Here is a 17384-nt window from a genome sequence, read left to right as displayed (position 1 = left end):
AGAGAATGTCATGCCTGCTGGCTCGCACCCATCTAGTACAACTCATTTATGCCGGTGCCTGTGCTGTGCCTGTTAAAGTCGAGACCCTCCGTGCATAGCAAAACCTGCTGCTTCCTGCACTCTGGATCCAGTCCTGGCTCACAGATGATAACTGCAGGCTATGACTCCTTCCTGCCGCCTCTGGGCTATGCATGCAGTTGCCTTTGAACACCTCTCCCCCCCTTTCCTATTACTCAGCAGTAGTGGGGGAGTCTAACAGTGACTAGATGGTCTCAAGGCTGTTGGTTAGCCTTGCCGCTGTCAACCCCTCTTGGAGTGAGGTCTGCAGGGTAGCACTTTATAAGAGAAAGGAGGAAGCACCTTTGACCTGTGCCTGTTAGCGCTCATGCCACAGCACTGTTAGTGCTGATAGGCCAGCTGGAAAGATTGCAGCACTTTTGATTCCGTGGGATCAAGTGCTCTATTATATGCTTTCATTGTGCCCCCGAAGGAAAGCATTCAATGATTCATTTCATATTTCACATTGTCTGTCTTTGTCCTGGAATGACACCACTACTTGTGCTTGTTTTTCTGTATTATCAGTGTACACAGGTTTGTTTAATCTAAACACAATCCTTAAATAAAGTCCGGTTATAGTGAGACATGTAGTGAGCAAGCATTCACTAAAAGCCCGACATTTATCAGCTCAGTGATTGACCTGCAACATCCACAAACACCGATGAATGGTTCAACCTGATGTATTGTAGAAACTAAATTATGGCTGTTAATTGAGTTGTTTTGCATATTTTCATGTGGCTGGGTATGCTTGAGCTGTAGAAAATGTGTTCCCTCGTGCTAGTGTCTGCTCCATCCCAGTTAATTTGTTGATAATATGATTTAACACTGTAATTCCACTAAATCATTAGCATAATAACTATTATTGGCGTAAAACAAGATAGACAGAGCAGTGCTAGGTTAAGGTTAGTTATTGTCAAATGTAATAGGATGTTAGATTATATTTTATGCTCTTCCTATTGTATTGTTTGTATTGTTGGTTGTTTTGCTTGAGGCAGTGCATGTTAATGAACATACATGAGATTAAAACACACAAAACAACTAGTGTTCCTGTGCATTATTAAGTGTTTTTGACTCAAATTTTGCATCCTCTGCAGGGCCGGTGTGTTGTCACGGTGCAGCTCACTGATGAGGAGCTGGCTGTGGCAGATGAGAGGCATAAGTACTTCCTGCTCTTCAATGGCAGCACAAAGCGGCACCTGACCAGCACCCACAGGAGCAGCCATGACACTCTACAGGCCCTGTGTCCTGGTATGGACCCCTTCTGCATCCTTCTCTCATTTTTGTCATATTTTCACATTTTATATAATATTTTCATGTTTGTATTTTTTATCATGCCAGTGATGAAATGAAAAATGAAAGTGCAATGAAAAAAGCACTTGTGAGTAGAAATGGTCAACTACTGCATCAAAACATGGGAGGATTTAATTATACATTTTAATTGGGAGTATTTGCTCACCATAATTATTTTGCAGGAACAATACTGCTTCTTATCTTTAGACTAGTTAGCTATAAGCAAAATTTATATCAGGCTCTCTTTTAATGTGATAAACATGCCATATTGAAAAATAGTTTTGAACTCTATTTTCCAAAAGCTCCTGCTGCCTCAGCTGTCTGAAGGGGCTGAGTAGATGTAACTATACTTACAGATTAGCTTTGCTTCACTGATTTTTCCATCAGAACAGAGCTCCAAAGAGCTGGGCTAGTGACCGACAAGAAGGTCGCAGCATAAAACTCCCATGACAGTTGAGAAAATCTCTGCAGAGACACTAGATTAGTAGTCTGCCAGTCATGAGGCTCGTATGCAATTTATTTATATTTCATTTATTAAATGAAATATAACAGTTTACTTGGACATTTCTGTACATTTTTAAGTTTTTATTTCATTTCATTTATTTCATTTCATCCTATATTTTTAAGTATTCACACAGTACATATTCTCTAGTTGGCTTCTCTATATACAAGAATAACCTGCTTAAGATTAAGGTTAGGAGTAATGGTTACCCATCTGCATGATTTGATTTCCCTTCTTCAGTATCATACCAGCCTGTTGAATGAAGCTTCTGAAAAGCTCAAAAATGAGCAGGTATTGTTTGAGCTGCACAGCTCTCGTACACAAAGGCTGTAATTGTGCTTCTTTGTATTCTTCATGTTATTCTTCAAAAGCTTCAGTTCTCTCAGTCTCATTTGCGCCCGTTGTCTTGTCTCTAGCTCATGACTGCTGTGAGGCTGTGCTTGTCACGCTGTGCTCCATCAGTCCATCCTCAGAGGGCCATGCTGGTCATGTGACTCCACTGGCAGAGCACCGCTTCTGTTTTGTCCAGGACTTGGCCTTCGACATGGCCCAGTTTCTGGTAGGTTATAATTTACCATGCATACCGAAATATAAGTATGCATATGGGTATGATTAGATTAGAGTTTAGCTGTTGTGAGATACTTTTTACTTTTTTACTTTTTCTAATATAGTTTTTTGTCAGTGGAGCAAGATATGTTATACAAGAATGGCAATTTTGCCTAAAATAAGGATAATATTTTAAAAGAAGTCACAAATATCAAGTCAAATCAAGATCTACAAACTAAATAATAATTTGAACAAATGCAACATCAAGTTTTTTTTCACAATGTTGTATAGAAAATTGCATAGCAGTATAATTTTCATTTGTATTCTTCTTCCATCCATAACACATTACCCTTACAAACAGTACTTAACAGTTGTTTATGAACAGGTGAGCACTGCAGGGCGGACTGATGGCCTGGAGGGGGCGCTGCTGCTGGATGAGTGTCACATTCCTCTGAGGGAGTGTGAACGCTTGGATGACAGCCTCGCTCTGGCTCTGCACCACCTAATACTGCCCCCAGGATGGAGCTTACTTGGCAGCAAACTGTCCAACAGCACAGGTGAGACAAGCAGTGAACTGTTTGTAACATGTGGTTTTCTAGCTCAAAAAGTGAACCAAAATCACTCTGTAGGTATTATCAAAACAACTAGCAATAGAAATTTGAAGCTATGGAGTGTGCCTTTACCTGGAGCTATTGTTTTGGCAATTACTGGAAAGATGCTTTACTTTCTGACATAGATAATAGCTTGTAGTTAGACCTGACAGAAATCCAAGTTATATTTTGATAAAGCTGCCAAAACTGTCTCAAATCAGCTTCTGGCAGAAAAGGTACAAAGATGTAATGAAACCTATCAAATCAGATTATCTGTAAACAGCTCTGAGAGGATAACATATGACCCACTTGTTATTGTTGTGAAAAATCGGCCAGCATAGATGGACACCCGCAGACTCTTTTGCATTGAACTCAGCTGTCATGTAGCTGATGCGGAGGGCTGCTTCCCACTGCGGTGAGTGATGTGTGCTCTAATAGGCAGTGCTTCACAATATGTCACCACTTCAATACAAGACATTCAGCTGCTGCGAAACTGCGGGGAAGAAAGAGGAGGGTGGCTCGGCTCGCCATTCATCAAACATGTCAGGAGAACGATCGCATCAGACTATAGGTGCAGGTGACAGTGGTTTATCTATCTTATTCCTCATGCTGGGGATATAAGCAGACATTTTGCTGGCCATGAGACCAAAGAGTGGGATTCTGGAGTTTTAGAATTAAATGTGATCGTTAAGGATGCATTAAAAAAACAAACAAAAAAAATCTTCTTAACAGCAGCATTATTGTATTTAACAAAAAAAAGTGGATCACACTAAAAAAAACAAAACAAACAAACATATTTTTTTTACATTTTACGCAGTGACAAAAGAGGAAGTTGCATGTTTTACAGTGGTTGTCCATTATTGTCTTGTGTGTCAAGGAGAGAGTGGAGTGTTTTATGGGATCATTAGGAGTTCCTCTGATAAACGTGCCTGATAATGGACTTTAATTAAAATGGCTGGTGTTGCTTACCTTGGCTAAAATGAAATGGGGTTGACTTTACGGCATGCTGGCGGTCATTAGTTTGATAGTTTTATTATTGCATCTTGCCGTAGATCTTTCTAAAGGGCAAGTCGACATGACAGCCAAGTGTATTAACAAACCGCAACTACCAGAAATACTGTGTTAATTTAACTTAAGATACCATGGCTCTTATCTGATTAGTCAAGCTAATGGGACTATTTTGACTTGAAGTGATGTGTTCCAGTTTTTTTGCCTTCAGTTTTCTAAAAGGATAGATTGCTTTATAAATCCTTAGTGGGGGAACCAAAAAGTCATGGACACACAAATGACAGTAATGGATGGTCTACATTTGTGTCTTGTTCAGACTTGGACCCTCAGGAGACTCTGTTGCACTTTTCGTCCCGTCGAGGTCTGTTCCAGGTGACTCAGTTTCTGCTACAACAGCCTGGAGCAAAAGAAGCTTTGAAACTGACCAACAGACAAGGATACACTCCTTCAGCCATTGCAGCCTTGAAAGGCCATGACTGCCTGCATGAGCTCCTTATTAGGTGAGTGGAAGTTTGTACCAGATAATTTATATTCTAGTAAAAAGTGGCCTCAGTAGAAATAAGGTTTGTTGTCTTAACATGATAAATAGCTACACATAGTCTTCTGTATATTTTCAATTATTTTGAACCCACATTCTACATATTTGATCAAATCTGTGGAAAAGAAATCTCAAATTCATAATCAATCATTCATATACGGTACAGTACTGTAGAAATTATGCAACGGTTACATTGGCTACTCTTTAGACATCCAAATAGGTTTTGTGAGATTCTCAAAATGGGAAGCACACATGACTTGCAAGTGTACCCTGAGGTTGTTTGTTCGTTATGCATTGGTAATTGCAATACTTCCATGAAAAATGAAGTCACTTGAAGCTCAGCTAGTGACCTCAGCTGCCAGACCTTGAAGCTAAACTAAAGCATACACCCAAGATTACGCAAACAGATCCGCCTGCCTGGGAGGTGTCTAAAGTGAACTGTGCTGTCTGCATGAACTAAAAAGACATGCGTTCACCTTCTAAAGCAGCAGAGGGAGGAAACTATCAGCTTGTTTTTTTGTATATTTATATGCCCACTTTGGATAAGAATGATAATCTACCACATGTGCTGAAAACACTCAACCACTGTATTCATGGACACAGCAGTGCAAGTATAGAGACACATTATTGTGTAGTGTGGGCTGAGGGTAAAGGGGGGAGTTGGGATCACGTCACTGTTAAAGTCAGTTTTTTATGCAGTACTGTGGAGTGTTGGCCAATCACACCAGAGCTGTTTCTTAGTGATCTAAGTGTTTGTTTCACTACAGGGCTGAGAAGGACATAGAGGCGTGCAACCAGACTGAGACTGTACAGCTGGTCTCTACAGACGCCCAGTTAGTTTGCCACCTCCCTCGCCTGAGTACCCACACTCTTACCCTGAGCATCGTACCAGGCCGCGACCCTCCCAGCCTTCAGAGGAGCGTAGAACAGCTGCTGCACTTGATATGTCATCTTCATGCCAAGGTGAGTCACGCCACCCTGCCCTCTGGCACGCTATCTCTGCCCATGTTGGCTTCACCCAGGAGCTCCGACTGAACATTGTTTGTCTTTTCTCTGCCCTCCCCTTTTAACCTTGATAGTTTGTACAACCAGTGGAACACCTTATGTAATCAGTGAGCTAGTAATTGATAAGGAAGCTAATGTTTTTCATCCTCCCTTCCTCTCTCCTGTAGGGAGTTTCTACACTAGAGCTACAGTTTGACTCTCTGCACACGGCTGCCGAATGTTGTGAGGATATAGAGACTGAGATAACCTCAGTGGAGCGACTACACACTGCCACAGCACCAGAGTGCCTGGATAAAAGAAAACAAGGGAGTGGGAATGAAAACTGTTCTGTGGGAAGCAGCCAGAGCAGTGCTGACTGTGGACATGATGAGAATGGGAACTCAGAAACAGACTGGAGCTTTTGTGGGGGGACCCCAGAGGTAGAAAATCCCGAGCAACCTGGCCTTAGCCCCACACAGAACTGGGTGTGCCGTGCTTCAAATGCTGGAAGTGATTACCAGAGAGCAGAGGAAGAGGGAAGGCAACGGCCAGTCTGCTCCTCTCACAGTCTGTGTGATAGGAGTGGAGCACATGAGGAGACAGTGTGTGTGGGAACCGTGCCTCCAGCAGCAGAAGACACTGATACGAGAAACACTGGGATCCAGGAAGGACAGGAGGCCACAGAGAGGAGAGAGAGATCTGAGCAGGAAACTGCGCACAGTGGAGACAGAACACATGGTTCAGAGGAGACCGAGCCTACTGAACTAATAACATCCAGTGAAGCCACGACCGCCTCCACCATGGGCCAATCCCCTTCTACTGAATGTTCTGATATGTCTGATACATCTGACTGTGAATTAAAGGACAGTTACAAAGAGGAAGATGACACAGGTGAGCCTAGTGTAACAGAAGAGGAGAAACAAAACACTAAAGAGTTAAATGACTTTAGCTGTGCCTCGGGGGACCAAAGCCTACCGCTGACAGACTGTGGTGATGTAATCGCAGTGTGTGATAGTGCTTTTCCACCTCTCCTGATAGAGGGCCTCCATGAGGGGGAACCTCCACCCCACACAAACAGCCTGGAACAAAACCAGGAAACAGCTGGTAGGGATTATGCTCTGGAGCAGCAGTGGGGCTTGACTCCAGAAACAGGTTGTCATTCTGGGAATTGTAGCGGGATATCAACTGGTGAGGAATATGTTCAGTGCACAGAGGATACTTCTGCTGAAATTGTGCATAAAATTCAAAGCACTGACGTGCCTACAGAGGAACTAAACCACCTGGAAGAAACATCTGTCTCTGATTTTCAGACTGATATCTTTTTGGGACCATGTCAAATTGTGCCTAACGCTGAAGTGACACCGCATGCTCATGTTGAGGTAGAGACGATTCACGTTACATCTAGTGATGATGATGCCAGTTTTCAATCAGTGGGAAGCTCAACAAATGAGATTTTTCATCCATCGGACCAAGCCCGAACTGAGGGGCAGTCTCCTACAGGACTCAGGACTGAAGAGCCACTTGTTGAGAAGTCTTGTGACATAGATTCACTCACAGTGGGTGCAGAACTGCCTTCAGATTCTGCCATTGTCAATACTCGGACAGTGCCCGACTGCAGCCAGACTGGCACTGGGCCTGGACTTCAACTGTCACCCAGTTCTCATACAATGGAGTCTTTGATTATTGCGGCCAAAGAAGGCGAACTGTCCCCTGACCCTTCCACAGAAGAGCTGCTAGAGGAGACACGGGCTGAGAATTGGGTCTCATCAGCAATAAAAGCTGATGGTAGCCAAAATGCATTTAACAGCTCAGACAGAAATGTGTTTACAGGCAATTCAACATCAGAGGATGCACATGTCTCACTAGCTCCAGCTCTTGAAATATCTAATTGTGACATCAAAACTTTGCAAAACTGTGAAACTCCTGCATATGAAATCAAAGATACAAATATGACAATTGAGGAATTACCACATTCAGGGAATACCACTACTTTATCCGCACCTCAGTCCACTGCATTATCTGATGGTCTGTATGACATTTCAACCAAAACTTTTTCAGCCCAGTTAAACAGCAATGTGACCAGTGAACCTCATAGAGAAGAGGGATTATTGACCCACTCGTCAGACTGCGTGCATGGAGCCTCAGAACCACAGGACAGCCTGGCACAAGGTGGGAAAGCTCTGATTTATTTCAGTTTCTCTTTATGTTTGTTTTTGTCTCACATGTTTACATACATCACAGGATAGTGCGTTTATCAAAGTCTAATACATGAGCAAATATAGTAAATCAAATTAAGTCTGTCACGCAAGATTAATGGCAACAACTCCACAGTCCACAAAGCTGAACATAATATAACACACAGTATTTTACTCACAGATGTTACTGCTTTTAAAAATAGAAAACGAAAGCTCAATTTGTCTGGGGGAAATTACATTGTTGCAAATGCAAAATCCAACAACAGCAGCAGCAATACAATAAAGGATGGTAAATATATTTACAATAGAGCTATCAAACTACAACATAAAAGAAGTACTGTATACCAGTTTATGTGTTTTATTAGTTGAAGTTGTAAAGGTAATTTGAAGAACATAGTTTTGTGTAGAGCATGTAGCGCATTATAGTAAGTTAATACAATTATTACATTTGTAGTACAGTAGTGTGTCATGCTACTGACATGTCACATTCAAGACCACATGATACAATCTAACACAGAACACAAAGGCTGTGATTACAAAAGCAAACACACACCTCTATAGATCTGTCTTTGTAAAAGGAATTTGGACTTAAACAAAGTTCATGCATTTTTAAAGTGCTTGCCCTTTACACGTGAGCGATATACAGCAAAGAGGTATATATTTACAAGCCAAAAGATCGGGACTCCCAGGGGGTCACAAGGCAGTGAGCAGGGAGTCGTGAGATCATTTCAAGATATCTTTCAAAATAAAGACTGTATTTATTTTATTCTTTAACTGAAAACAGCATCTTACAGTGAAATTAGGTCCAAAAATGATTAACTATTGAAATAAACAACATAAATCTTGGACATGTGTTGCTGCTTTCACTTCGCAGTGGGGGTCTTGATTTTGTCTGTTGGTTATTTTAAGTGCCATGGCCTGAAAAGTTTGGAAAACCTTACAATGGATCGTAAACATAATTACAAAGAAATCACACCAAGACAAATGTTACAAATTAAATGTGACTATTCAGTGCAACAGTAGAAGAAAATCTGTCCTTTACGCACACTTACGATACATTTGGATACACATGTATTTAAAGAGTAAAAGTATTTCACACAAGTGTTGTTAACTTTTTTAAGAGTAGTCTAGTGTAATGTAATGTAAGTGGAATGTAGTGATACTGATTGAAAACATGATACACATTTCAACTGTTGCAATACGAAACACTTTCTTATTTTTTTCTTATTTTGTGTGTATAATTTGATTTGCTCAAAGCCGAATCCTGATCTAAAAACCTTTAGTCAGGATGTTACCACAAACATGGTAAAAATAACCCAAAAAACAACCCAAATCCTATGAAAAGTACTTTTTACTTTTCAGTCTAGTTCAAAAAAGTAGTGGAGTAGAAAGTACAGATTTCTGCTCTCAAATGTAGTGAAGTGAAAATAGAAAGTACCCACTGTAAAATGGACTTACGTAAAGTTCAGATACCTAAGCATTCTACTTTGTTACTTTCCACCACTGCATTTATTTACATTTATTTACATTTATTTACATTACGGCATGCTAATTGCACTGTGCTGTGTGCTATTCAGATGTGGAGGATAGAGGAGCAGACGAAGAGGGCAGTGACACTGCTGTGGAGAACGCTTCTTTGGTAAGATCCAAATGTTTTCTTTGTTTTTGCTGTGTGTGGGTAGATTTTAGCTCTTTTTTTCATGCAAAAAGGTCTGGCACTTAACTATCAAAGTTTCTTCATACAAATGTTTGAATGTGTTTTGTATTGTGCAGAGTGGTCCGTAGCTCATTGGGTCCACGGTGTGTGCATGCATTGAAATGTTGCTGACTGACAGATTCCTGAGCAGCCAGAGAGTGCAGTGGTGATGCTTATTCCTGGGTTGTGGTCTGAGTCAGTGGCTTGTTCTGAATGCCAGATGTTGGACTGCCACAGGACATGCACAGATGCAAAAAACTGGGGTCGCCAGCAGAGGGCACTGTAGTCTCAGCTGCTTCTCTAAGGCATTCTCACGAGGCCAGATGGAGAATTTAATGACCAGCCATTTGATCCCTTGAAATTTCCTGTAATTTATACAACGGGCTGGCAATTTTAACCCATCCTGATGATAAATGCAACATTTGCCATGGCTGTAGAAAGCCAATTGTAATTATTAGTCAATGCACTATCATTAGTAAACTGTATTCAATTAAGTTTTATTGCACGATTCAGAAGGATAAGCACATTTTAAACCTTCCTTTGAGTAGAAGTTCATTTATTTTAGTGCATTTATTGTTTTGCGAATTTAGGTCGTCTCATTCTGTTTGGAATTGGTTGTACAAGCTTAACCAGTAAACAGAAAATAGTACTTTCATCAACAAAAATCTAAATGAATGAGTCAGGTTTAAATTTCTTGCTTCATTTAGTTGAAATCCTGGATACCAAAAATACAGCTGTGGATTTTTTTTTTACTTAAAACTTCAATAAAGTAAGCTTAGAAGTAGCTATTAACAAATCCTTGTGTAATATAGTTCAAAATGATTTTCAAAAAGCATATATGTTGAAAGTGCGCACACTGAAAAAAAAAAAAAAAAGTAATAAATAAATAAATAAAAAATCAACTGTTTTGTGCTCTCATAATTTTAAGTTGGTTTTGTTATATAGATGTTTCAGCTAAATTCTTGCCACTTCTAAATTTACAGTTTTTCTATCGCAAACTACAGTCAGTAGTTCAGTTCAGTTTTTTAATAGAATAAATGAGCTTCTAAAGTTGGTTGTTCTTTCCTTTCATTGATATTCACATCACTGTGCTATCTGTGATCGTGAGTCCAGGTTAGAACTAGAGTTGTTCTTGACCCTACTGCCTTGTGTTTGCTGGCATTTGCATACAGGAAGTTTTGGCACTGAAAGAAACTTATTTGATGTTATCAGATGAGATTATCCCATCGGCTGATAACAGACCTAGCGTGATATTCTACAATACTGTTAGCTATGACTACTCCTGTTGACAGGCTCAGTCGGAGCGAGGGAAAAGTGCGAGGTTGAGGAAAAGCTTGAGTCAGAGAAGTTGTGAGGCGACAGGGGGAGGGGAGGGAGGGTACAGGGGCGGAGGGGACGGAGCGGAGAGGAGGAGAGTGGGCAGGAGTATGCTTCAAGACGACTTCTATGGCCAGATGTGAAGCCTGTAGCACACAACCTCTCTCCATCTCTCCAGTCACCACTTTTTCTGCTGGATTTAACAATTTTCATTCATCTGGGGACAATGTATGAGCGACACAAGCGGAGATACAGCCTATGTGCCAAGGGGGAGAGAGCTGTAGACGTGGTTTTGATAAAGGTAGGGCTTAAAAGTAACTTCTTTAACATGGTTTTCTAGCTGTGTTCTTGCAGTGCCAACTACTGTAATGGCAGCTGTGAGAGGCTTAAAATCATAATGTTTGACTTGAAAGACAAATTGAGGTTGAAAAGTAATCAGAAACATAATCTAGGAAAGTTGTTAAAAAAATACTTTAATAAATATTTCATTTTCCTCCTCTGTCATAAAGCATTTGAAATTCAAAGTTGTGTTAGTTGGAACAATCTTGCATCTTGTGTTACAGTGACAGGTCTTGCTGTAGTGCACCCTGGGAGATAATCACATGCTTATGTTTAGAGTGGCCCTACAAACACAGTGCTGATTCTTTTGGTGAGGAGTTGTAGTTTCTGGTTTCAGAGTGCACCAATGTGTTTGTGGCAATGACACATGTGGCTTCTCTGATGCCTGTACAATGTTATTAACACGAGTTATTTATGGTTTTTTTACTGACAGTGTAAAACCTATAATGATTCCAGTTACTATAAAAATAATGGATATACTTAAAGGCCTTGTACCTGTTTTTTCACAAAATGTGTCTTATCCCAATACAGATATATTGTATAAGCAGCTCTTGAGAGAAAGAAGTCTGCTGCGTGCTGTCTGCATCTAATTAAAAATAATGTATTGTCAGATAATCAGGAAAGGTACATGCTAGTTGTTGTGAGCTTTACTGTGACAGCAAAACTCTGGTCTGCTCTTACAGACTCATCATAATAATTAGGGTGCTCTTAGATCTTGTTGTTTATAAGGCAGTAAAAATCTGGTAAAATGCCTTTAACATTAGTCAAAGTTAGAACTAAGTGAACTAGTGCTCCCTGGACTTTCTATATATGAGACCATTATTGTTCCTATCTAAATAAATCTTTCTCTCTGCTTCTGGGGATTTTTACAGGTAGAAGTGACAGTAATGAAATAACATCCTAAATGTCTGGTTCTATTAGAGAGTTAGTTTTGTCATCAAATGTGAAATACAGTAAATGCAATGGCTTCTTAACCATTTCCTTTCCATTTTTCTTGGAACTTTCTTTATGTTGTTTTGAATTCGATTATAAAACCATAAAAACAAAACATAAACTTTATTTTAAAATTATACTTGATTTAAAGTAGAAACATTTGCATGTAACTTTTAAGTGGAGGATCCATCACCATGGAGATGTTATTACTTTGCCTGAAATTTTCCACACTGTAGTTAAATAAGTTGCATTTAAATGACTTATGTTTTTATATGTTGTGGACAGTGCAGTTTCACCTTAACCTGGGGGTGCCACCTGCTTGTCTCTGTGGAGATAGATAAGTTTAAAACAATAAAATGAATGGAAGCCATCATGTCCTCCACCACAAAAGTTGTATGTAATGTACCTTTAAATAAATGCATACCCTGTCAGTTTGTATTCGCTTTGGGGATATTGTCGAAGCAGATGAACCCTGCCATGGAGATAATGCTTGTTATGACACCTTGAAGAAAAACAGCGTGCAAGTGACCTTTCCTTGGTACATTGTCACTTGCTAAACTTGCCCCTGATGTCAGCGCCTTGTTCTCTCCCGCGGGTGCAGTAGTGAGGATGAGTGTGGGAGACGAGAGCGGATGTGAGAGGGAGAGAGACAAAGAGAGAGAGAAAAAGAGAGTGAGAGAGATGGGGTGAGTGATCTGATGCTGGCGGATGGTGGGAACCGGCTGAGCTAGGCTAACGGTTTCCTCTGGATTCAGATGGAAACAGGCAAGGTGCCAAATGACTTCATTGCAGCCACTATTTCACATCCCAGCGTCTCCTCTGGCCCAATTGACCAAATGCACCATCACAAGGGCACACACTGTGAGCAAGCATGTCAATTTAAAGGATACTACAGTAAAATGAGGTCCCTGCAATGCTTAAAATAGCCAACCTAACCCCCAAAGCTCACTATTTAGGAAGTACACTGCAGCAATGGCACAGGCTTTATTATATAGTTGCTGCTAATGGGGGAACTGAACCCTCCAACAAACAGGGCAAGTGTGAGCCGCAGAGATATGTTTTACAACGTTATTCTTTACTATTTTTCCTATGTGTCTATTTTTTCATAACCTCAAAACATAACAGTTCCTTATAAGTATTTCATGGTATAATGAATCTTTATCAATATACTGGTTATTTGAATGGTTATCAACTGATGGGTGCGATAAGTTTCATTATATATTTTGTAAACTTAAATCATGCATTTTAAATCACTGCGGTATGTAAAATTTGTCATGGAGGGTGCAGTAAGTGCTTGTCTCTTTTGAGATGTTATTGCTTTGCCTGGAATGTTCCCTAGTACGGCATGAATCTGCTTGCATGCATTCAATAACGCGTGATCTTATTGCTCAAAAAAACATGCATTCGTGTAACGCAGCTTAATGACTTTACCTGCTTGTCTCCATGGTAATAGATATGTTTGATGCCATACTGTATAATATTCAAAGTAATAGCAATAGCATCTCCATGGAGCCTCCACTCTGAAAAGTTACATAGTGCAGCTTTAATACTTAAAACGATATTACAAATTAGATGTGCTTTGAATGCTGTAGTGTATTGCTTGTTAAATGGCATAAGTTAAATACAGATGTGTATTTTTTTTTTCTTTTTTAAGGAATATTTTCTTAGAGTCATTCTTAAATATATATGTAGAGTTAGACTGTAAATAGGGTGTACTCTGTTCCTGTGTAGTGTTGTACTAAAGTGACATACGGTAGGTCTAGACTACAGTATTGCATTGACATTCATCATTGTAATTCAGGAAACATCAGACTTCTAGCATTTCTCCCCTCAGCGGCCGCACCTTTTTGAAGAGAAATAAAGTCTCAAGTCGTGCTTTGTTAGCCACACCATCCCTAATCCTTATTTTTAAACCAGATGTGTTTTTACAGGGTACATTAGATTCCCCTGATAATACAAAAATGCACAGACCTGGACTGAAACTGAACTGCCAGTTAAGTAGTAGACCTGCACTCGAGCGCTACACAATAGGGTGTCATACATTATAAAACTGTTCTATGGCCAGACAAATGTTAAGTGTTATGTGAGAACCTTCAAGTTATATCCAATGCCTTCTATTTAAAGAAACTCATTATTACTGTACTGTATTTATCTCACTTTATTAACACATATTTCTCCCTCAAATTCACAATCGTATTTATGTTTAGAATACCAAATACTGTACTACAATTACAATTACATTTAACTGCAGCTGTCACTAAATAATAAATTAGCCAAGGCTCTTTCCTGTGCAGTATACATGTTTTTCAGTCAGCACTATTTTGTCTGTCTGGGGTTCTGCTGTCACTGCTCTCTTCTATAAGATTGCCCCCAGTTGCTTTTTGTAATTTGTTACAATCACTGGCATCACCTCAGTTCTGTACCAAGCCTGAATAGGAGCGAGTGTGTGTTTGTGTGCGCTGGCGTCCTCTGTGACCATCTAATCTCTCCTCGTCAGCATGTTTGTACTCCTCAGTGGGCCCTGTTTGATATCCGAACGCAGCTGTGGAAAAGCCAGTGTGTGCACTTAGTGTGTGGAGGATTTCATTTTGCAGCTTGTGAGGCAGGAGAGCTAGAAACACAGTATAAAGTGTCCAAAGGCACGCAGCACGGTCGCTGAGAGGTGTTAGTAGAAGGTGGCGGTTACTGTGTGTCATTGATTCATTTGTGGATCACCAAACACGTTTAAATAATGTGTGGGGGATCCGTAAGAGTATTCTGGAGCTTGTTTAGTGTTCAAATCTGATAAACTTTGGATTTTTTCTGCATGAGATAAACATAATAACACTTAACACGTAATTTCAGCAATAGACTGTGGATAGTATAGATAGATATGTATGGCAGCTATACAGGTACAGGTGGGTATTTTCAAAACTAAAGACACTCAGTTTTGGATTATAATCTCTAAAAGTATATATTTTTTATTATTCCAATGACAATATTCAGACATTATGGCAATTCATCAGAAATAAAAAGGGTCTGTATGACTTTGTTGAGGTTCAAGTATCACAATAAGTCATAAGTGTAAAAATGAACCACAAAGTTGCATTAATAACCTTTTTAAATCCTTACTTTAAAGATTATACATTTTTAATGATGCACCATGTAACTATGTAAAGATATATTTATTTAATGCCGTACAAAGCGATACTGATACTATAACATCCATTGAGATATATATCCCACTTTTAGGCGCTAATATTTACAATAGAACATTAGTTACAGTAACGGGGGCAAATATGACAAAAAAAATCACAAAAATGATCACGTCAGTGCCAAGCGGGAAGTAGCATCCCCCCCATTGTTTTCTGTTTTTCATTATAACTCACTATAGACACACGCACTCAAAACATGTTCAAAAACGAGCCTTACCTCTAACCCACATTCACCTGTATGTAGCTAGTACAACACCACAAAAATATGAAAGTTGTGGTTTGTGGAAGCGATACATTCGGAGTCAGAGCTCATCATCTTTATCCTGATAACTCTGCTGGAGCTCATAAAAACACTATGAGCTTCTCTGTGAGGCTTTCATACGCACATTCAACGCTGCCACTCAACACTGCATGAGTGAAGCCCAACTGCAGCTACTTTGCCTGTGCGTGCTAAGAGGGGCTGCCTGTGGCTTCTGCTAGCTTTAACCACCCTCTCCCTTTAACACACACATGCCGTTGTATCGCCTCACGGACCACAGAAGAAGCGGCGCACTTGTTTGTTGTGTGTTTTTACCGCTAACCGCAAATCTTACGACAGCCCTTTACTGTTGATTTGACTGCAGTTTTTATCTTTAAGAGAACAGACTAGTATAGGGTGACCAGACGTGACCCGGGTACAGTCCCAGTTTTGAGCCCTGTGTCCCATGTCCCAGCAGATTTACCCAAAACCATAGAAAATCTGGTTACCCTAGACTAGTAGAAAACACTTCTAAACTGACCTCACTGCCTGCTGTTAGGAGCGCTGTTATTGTTACCTCCCATCCTGTGATGTGAGTAGCACTTCCTAACAGCCACGCTCGGGCGGCATCATAATTTCTTTGTGGGTGACGATCACATGTTTGCAAAGGCTGATTCACTGTCTTCCTGTTTCTCGTGTAGATCCACCGAGACAGAGAGGCGACTCGTGGGCCATGCAACGCTCTGCAATCAGGTAAGACTAATACGCCTGTTAATGTTCGGCTTTGAATCATCATTACTGCACGTTGATGCTGGGAACAATCTAGTAATGCATAAGAGTGGCCTGGTTTCAACTTTACAGTCACTTTTTATCAACTTGATTTACAGTAACTTACACAATGCTGCTGCTGTTGGTGATAAAACCCAGACTGAGGAATATTATTTTAGATGGTACTGAATGGTTTTCTTTAAGCCTGAGGTTAGAGGAGGGGGATTTTTCAGTTTTTAAGGAAGGACATTTATCAAGTTTGTGTGTTTAACCATGTAGAGTCATTTCACAGATGTTTTGCTACTAGCTATTGTGGTTTATAGTCTATATGTGGATATTGTTCCTTCCTTTTTAAAGCTGTTGTAAACAAACCTTTCTGAATAGACACAGTTTAGTGCTTCGCTGTTAACTCTCTTGGAAGTGAAACTATTTTGCTCCACTATCTTGTGTGTTCTCTGTATACACATTGCTTATAGACCAGATGAAATGCATTATTGTGAAAAATGTGTTGTCAGTTTCATTTTAAGGTACAGTATAGCTTATTTTGGTAAGTGACACAGGGTTGTATTGAGCTTTCTGGCTAATATCAGTTTGTATCAATGCACTAAAGCATGAATGTATAATGATGTATGCATAATAAGAGTTAAAAGTTAAACCAAATATAAGGGAAAAAAGGTTTGTACTGTCTTGAAATGATGATTCACATGTGTGCAAAATGTGTATGCTAGTTGTCATTGCCTGTTCCTTCAGTTCAGGGCCAGATTGAGACTCCATGACACTTCCTTCATTAGTGCCTTTTTATAAAGAAGGTGTAGGAGCTGCAGGAGGTTTGTGGGTCGCTCAAAAAGAGTCAATGTTTCCTTAAAAAGTGTCAGTTTAATTTACGGCGACATTCATTCCTCTGGTTTACGCTGGTGCCTGTAACATTTGTCATGCCTTGTTTAGCTCTGCTCACGCAACTAACCCTTATTTATATAGGAGGAGACTCTCAGGGTGTGCCGAGCCAAAATGATACAGTTTGAAAACATAGGCATCTCAAAGGAGGTGGAAATTACATCTATTTAGTCACTGGAAAGCGTTCACTTGTAGAATATTTGGATGCGTGAGGTCATCGTTTTGTGTTTTCTTTTATGAAATTGCCTCATAACTCTTCAAGAATGCTGTGAATTCCATATCAGTTTGGAAAAAA

At 40.0% G+C, this 17384-nt stretch overlaps 1 protein-coding gene across 1 annotated transcript in view; it reads left to right on the top strand.

The window, feature by feature from the left end:
- Nucleotides 1-17384, top strand: part of LOC117385532 (A-kinase anchor protein 13) — a 66015-nt gene that overhangs the window by 19189 nt on the left and 29442 nt on the right. The window contains exons 3-10 of the mRNA XM_055229557.1: nt 1152-1305; nt 2266-2408; nt 2781-2952; nt 4310-4493; nt 5299-5494; nt 5704-7684; nt 9288-9349; nt 16129-16180. Coding sequence (XP_055085532.1) covers nt 1152-1305; nt 2266-2408; nt 2781-2952; nt 4310-4493; nt 5299-5494; nt 5704-7684; nt 9288-9349; nt 16129-16180 — 2944 coding nt within the window. The remainder of the gene's footprint in view (nt 1-1151; nt 1306-2265; nt 2409-2780; nt 2953-4309; nt 4494-5298; nt 5495-5703; nt 7685-9287; nt 9350-16128; nt 16181-17384) is intronic.

The sequence above is a fragment of the Periophthalmus magnuspinnatus genome, chromosome 3, assembly GCF_009829125.3.
Source record: "Periophthalmus magnuspinnatus isolate fPerMag1 chromosome 3, fPerMag1.2.pri, whole genome shotgun sequence".
NCBI lineage: Eukaryota > Metazoa > Chordata > Actinopteri > Gobiiformes > Gobiidae > Periophthalmus > Periophthalmus magnuspinnatus.
The sequence above is the reverse complement of the archived record's forward strand: the minus strand, read 5'-3'. Positions and strand labels throughout refer to the sequence as shown.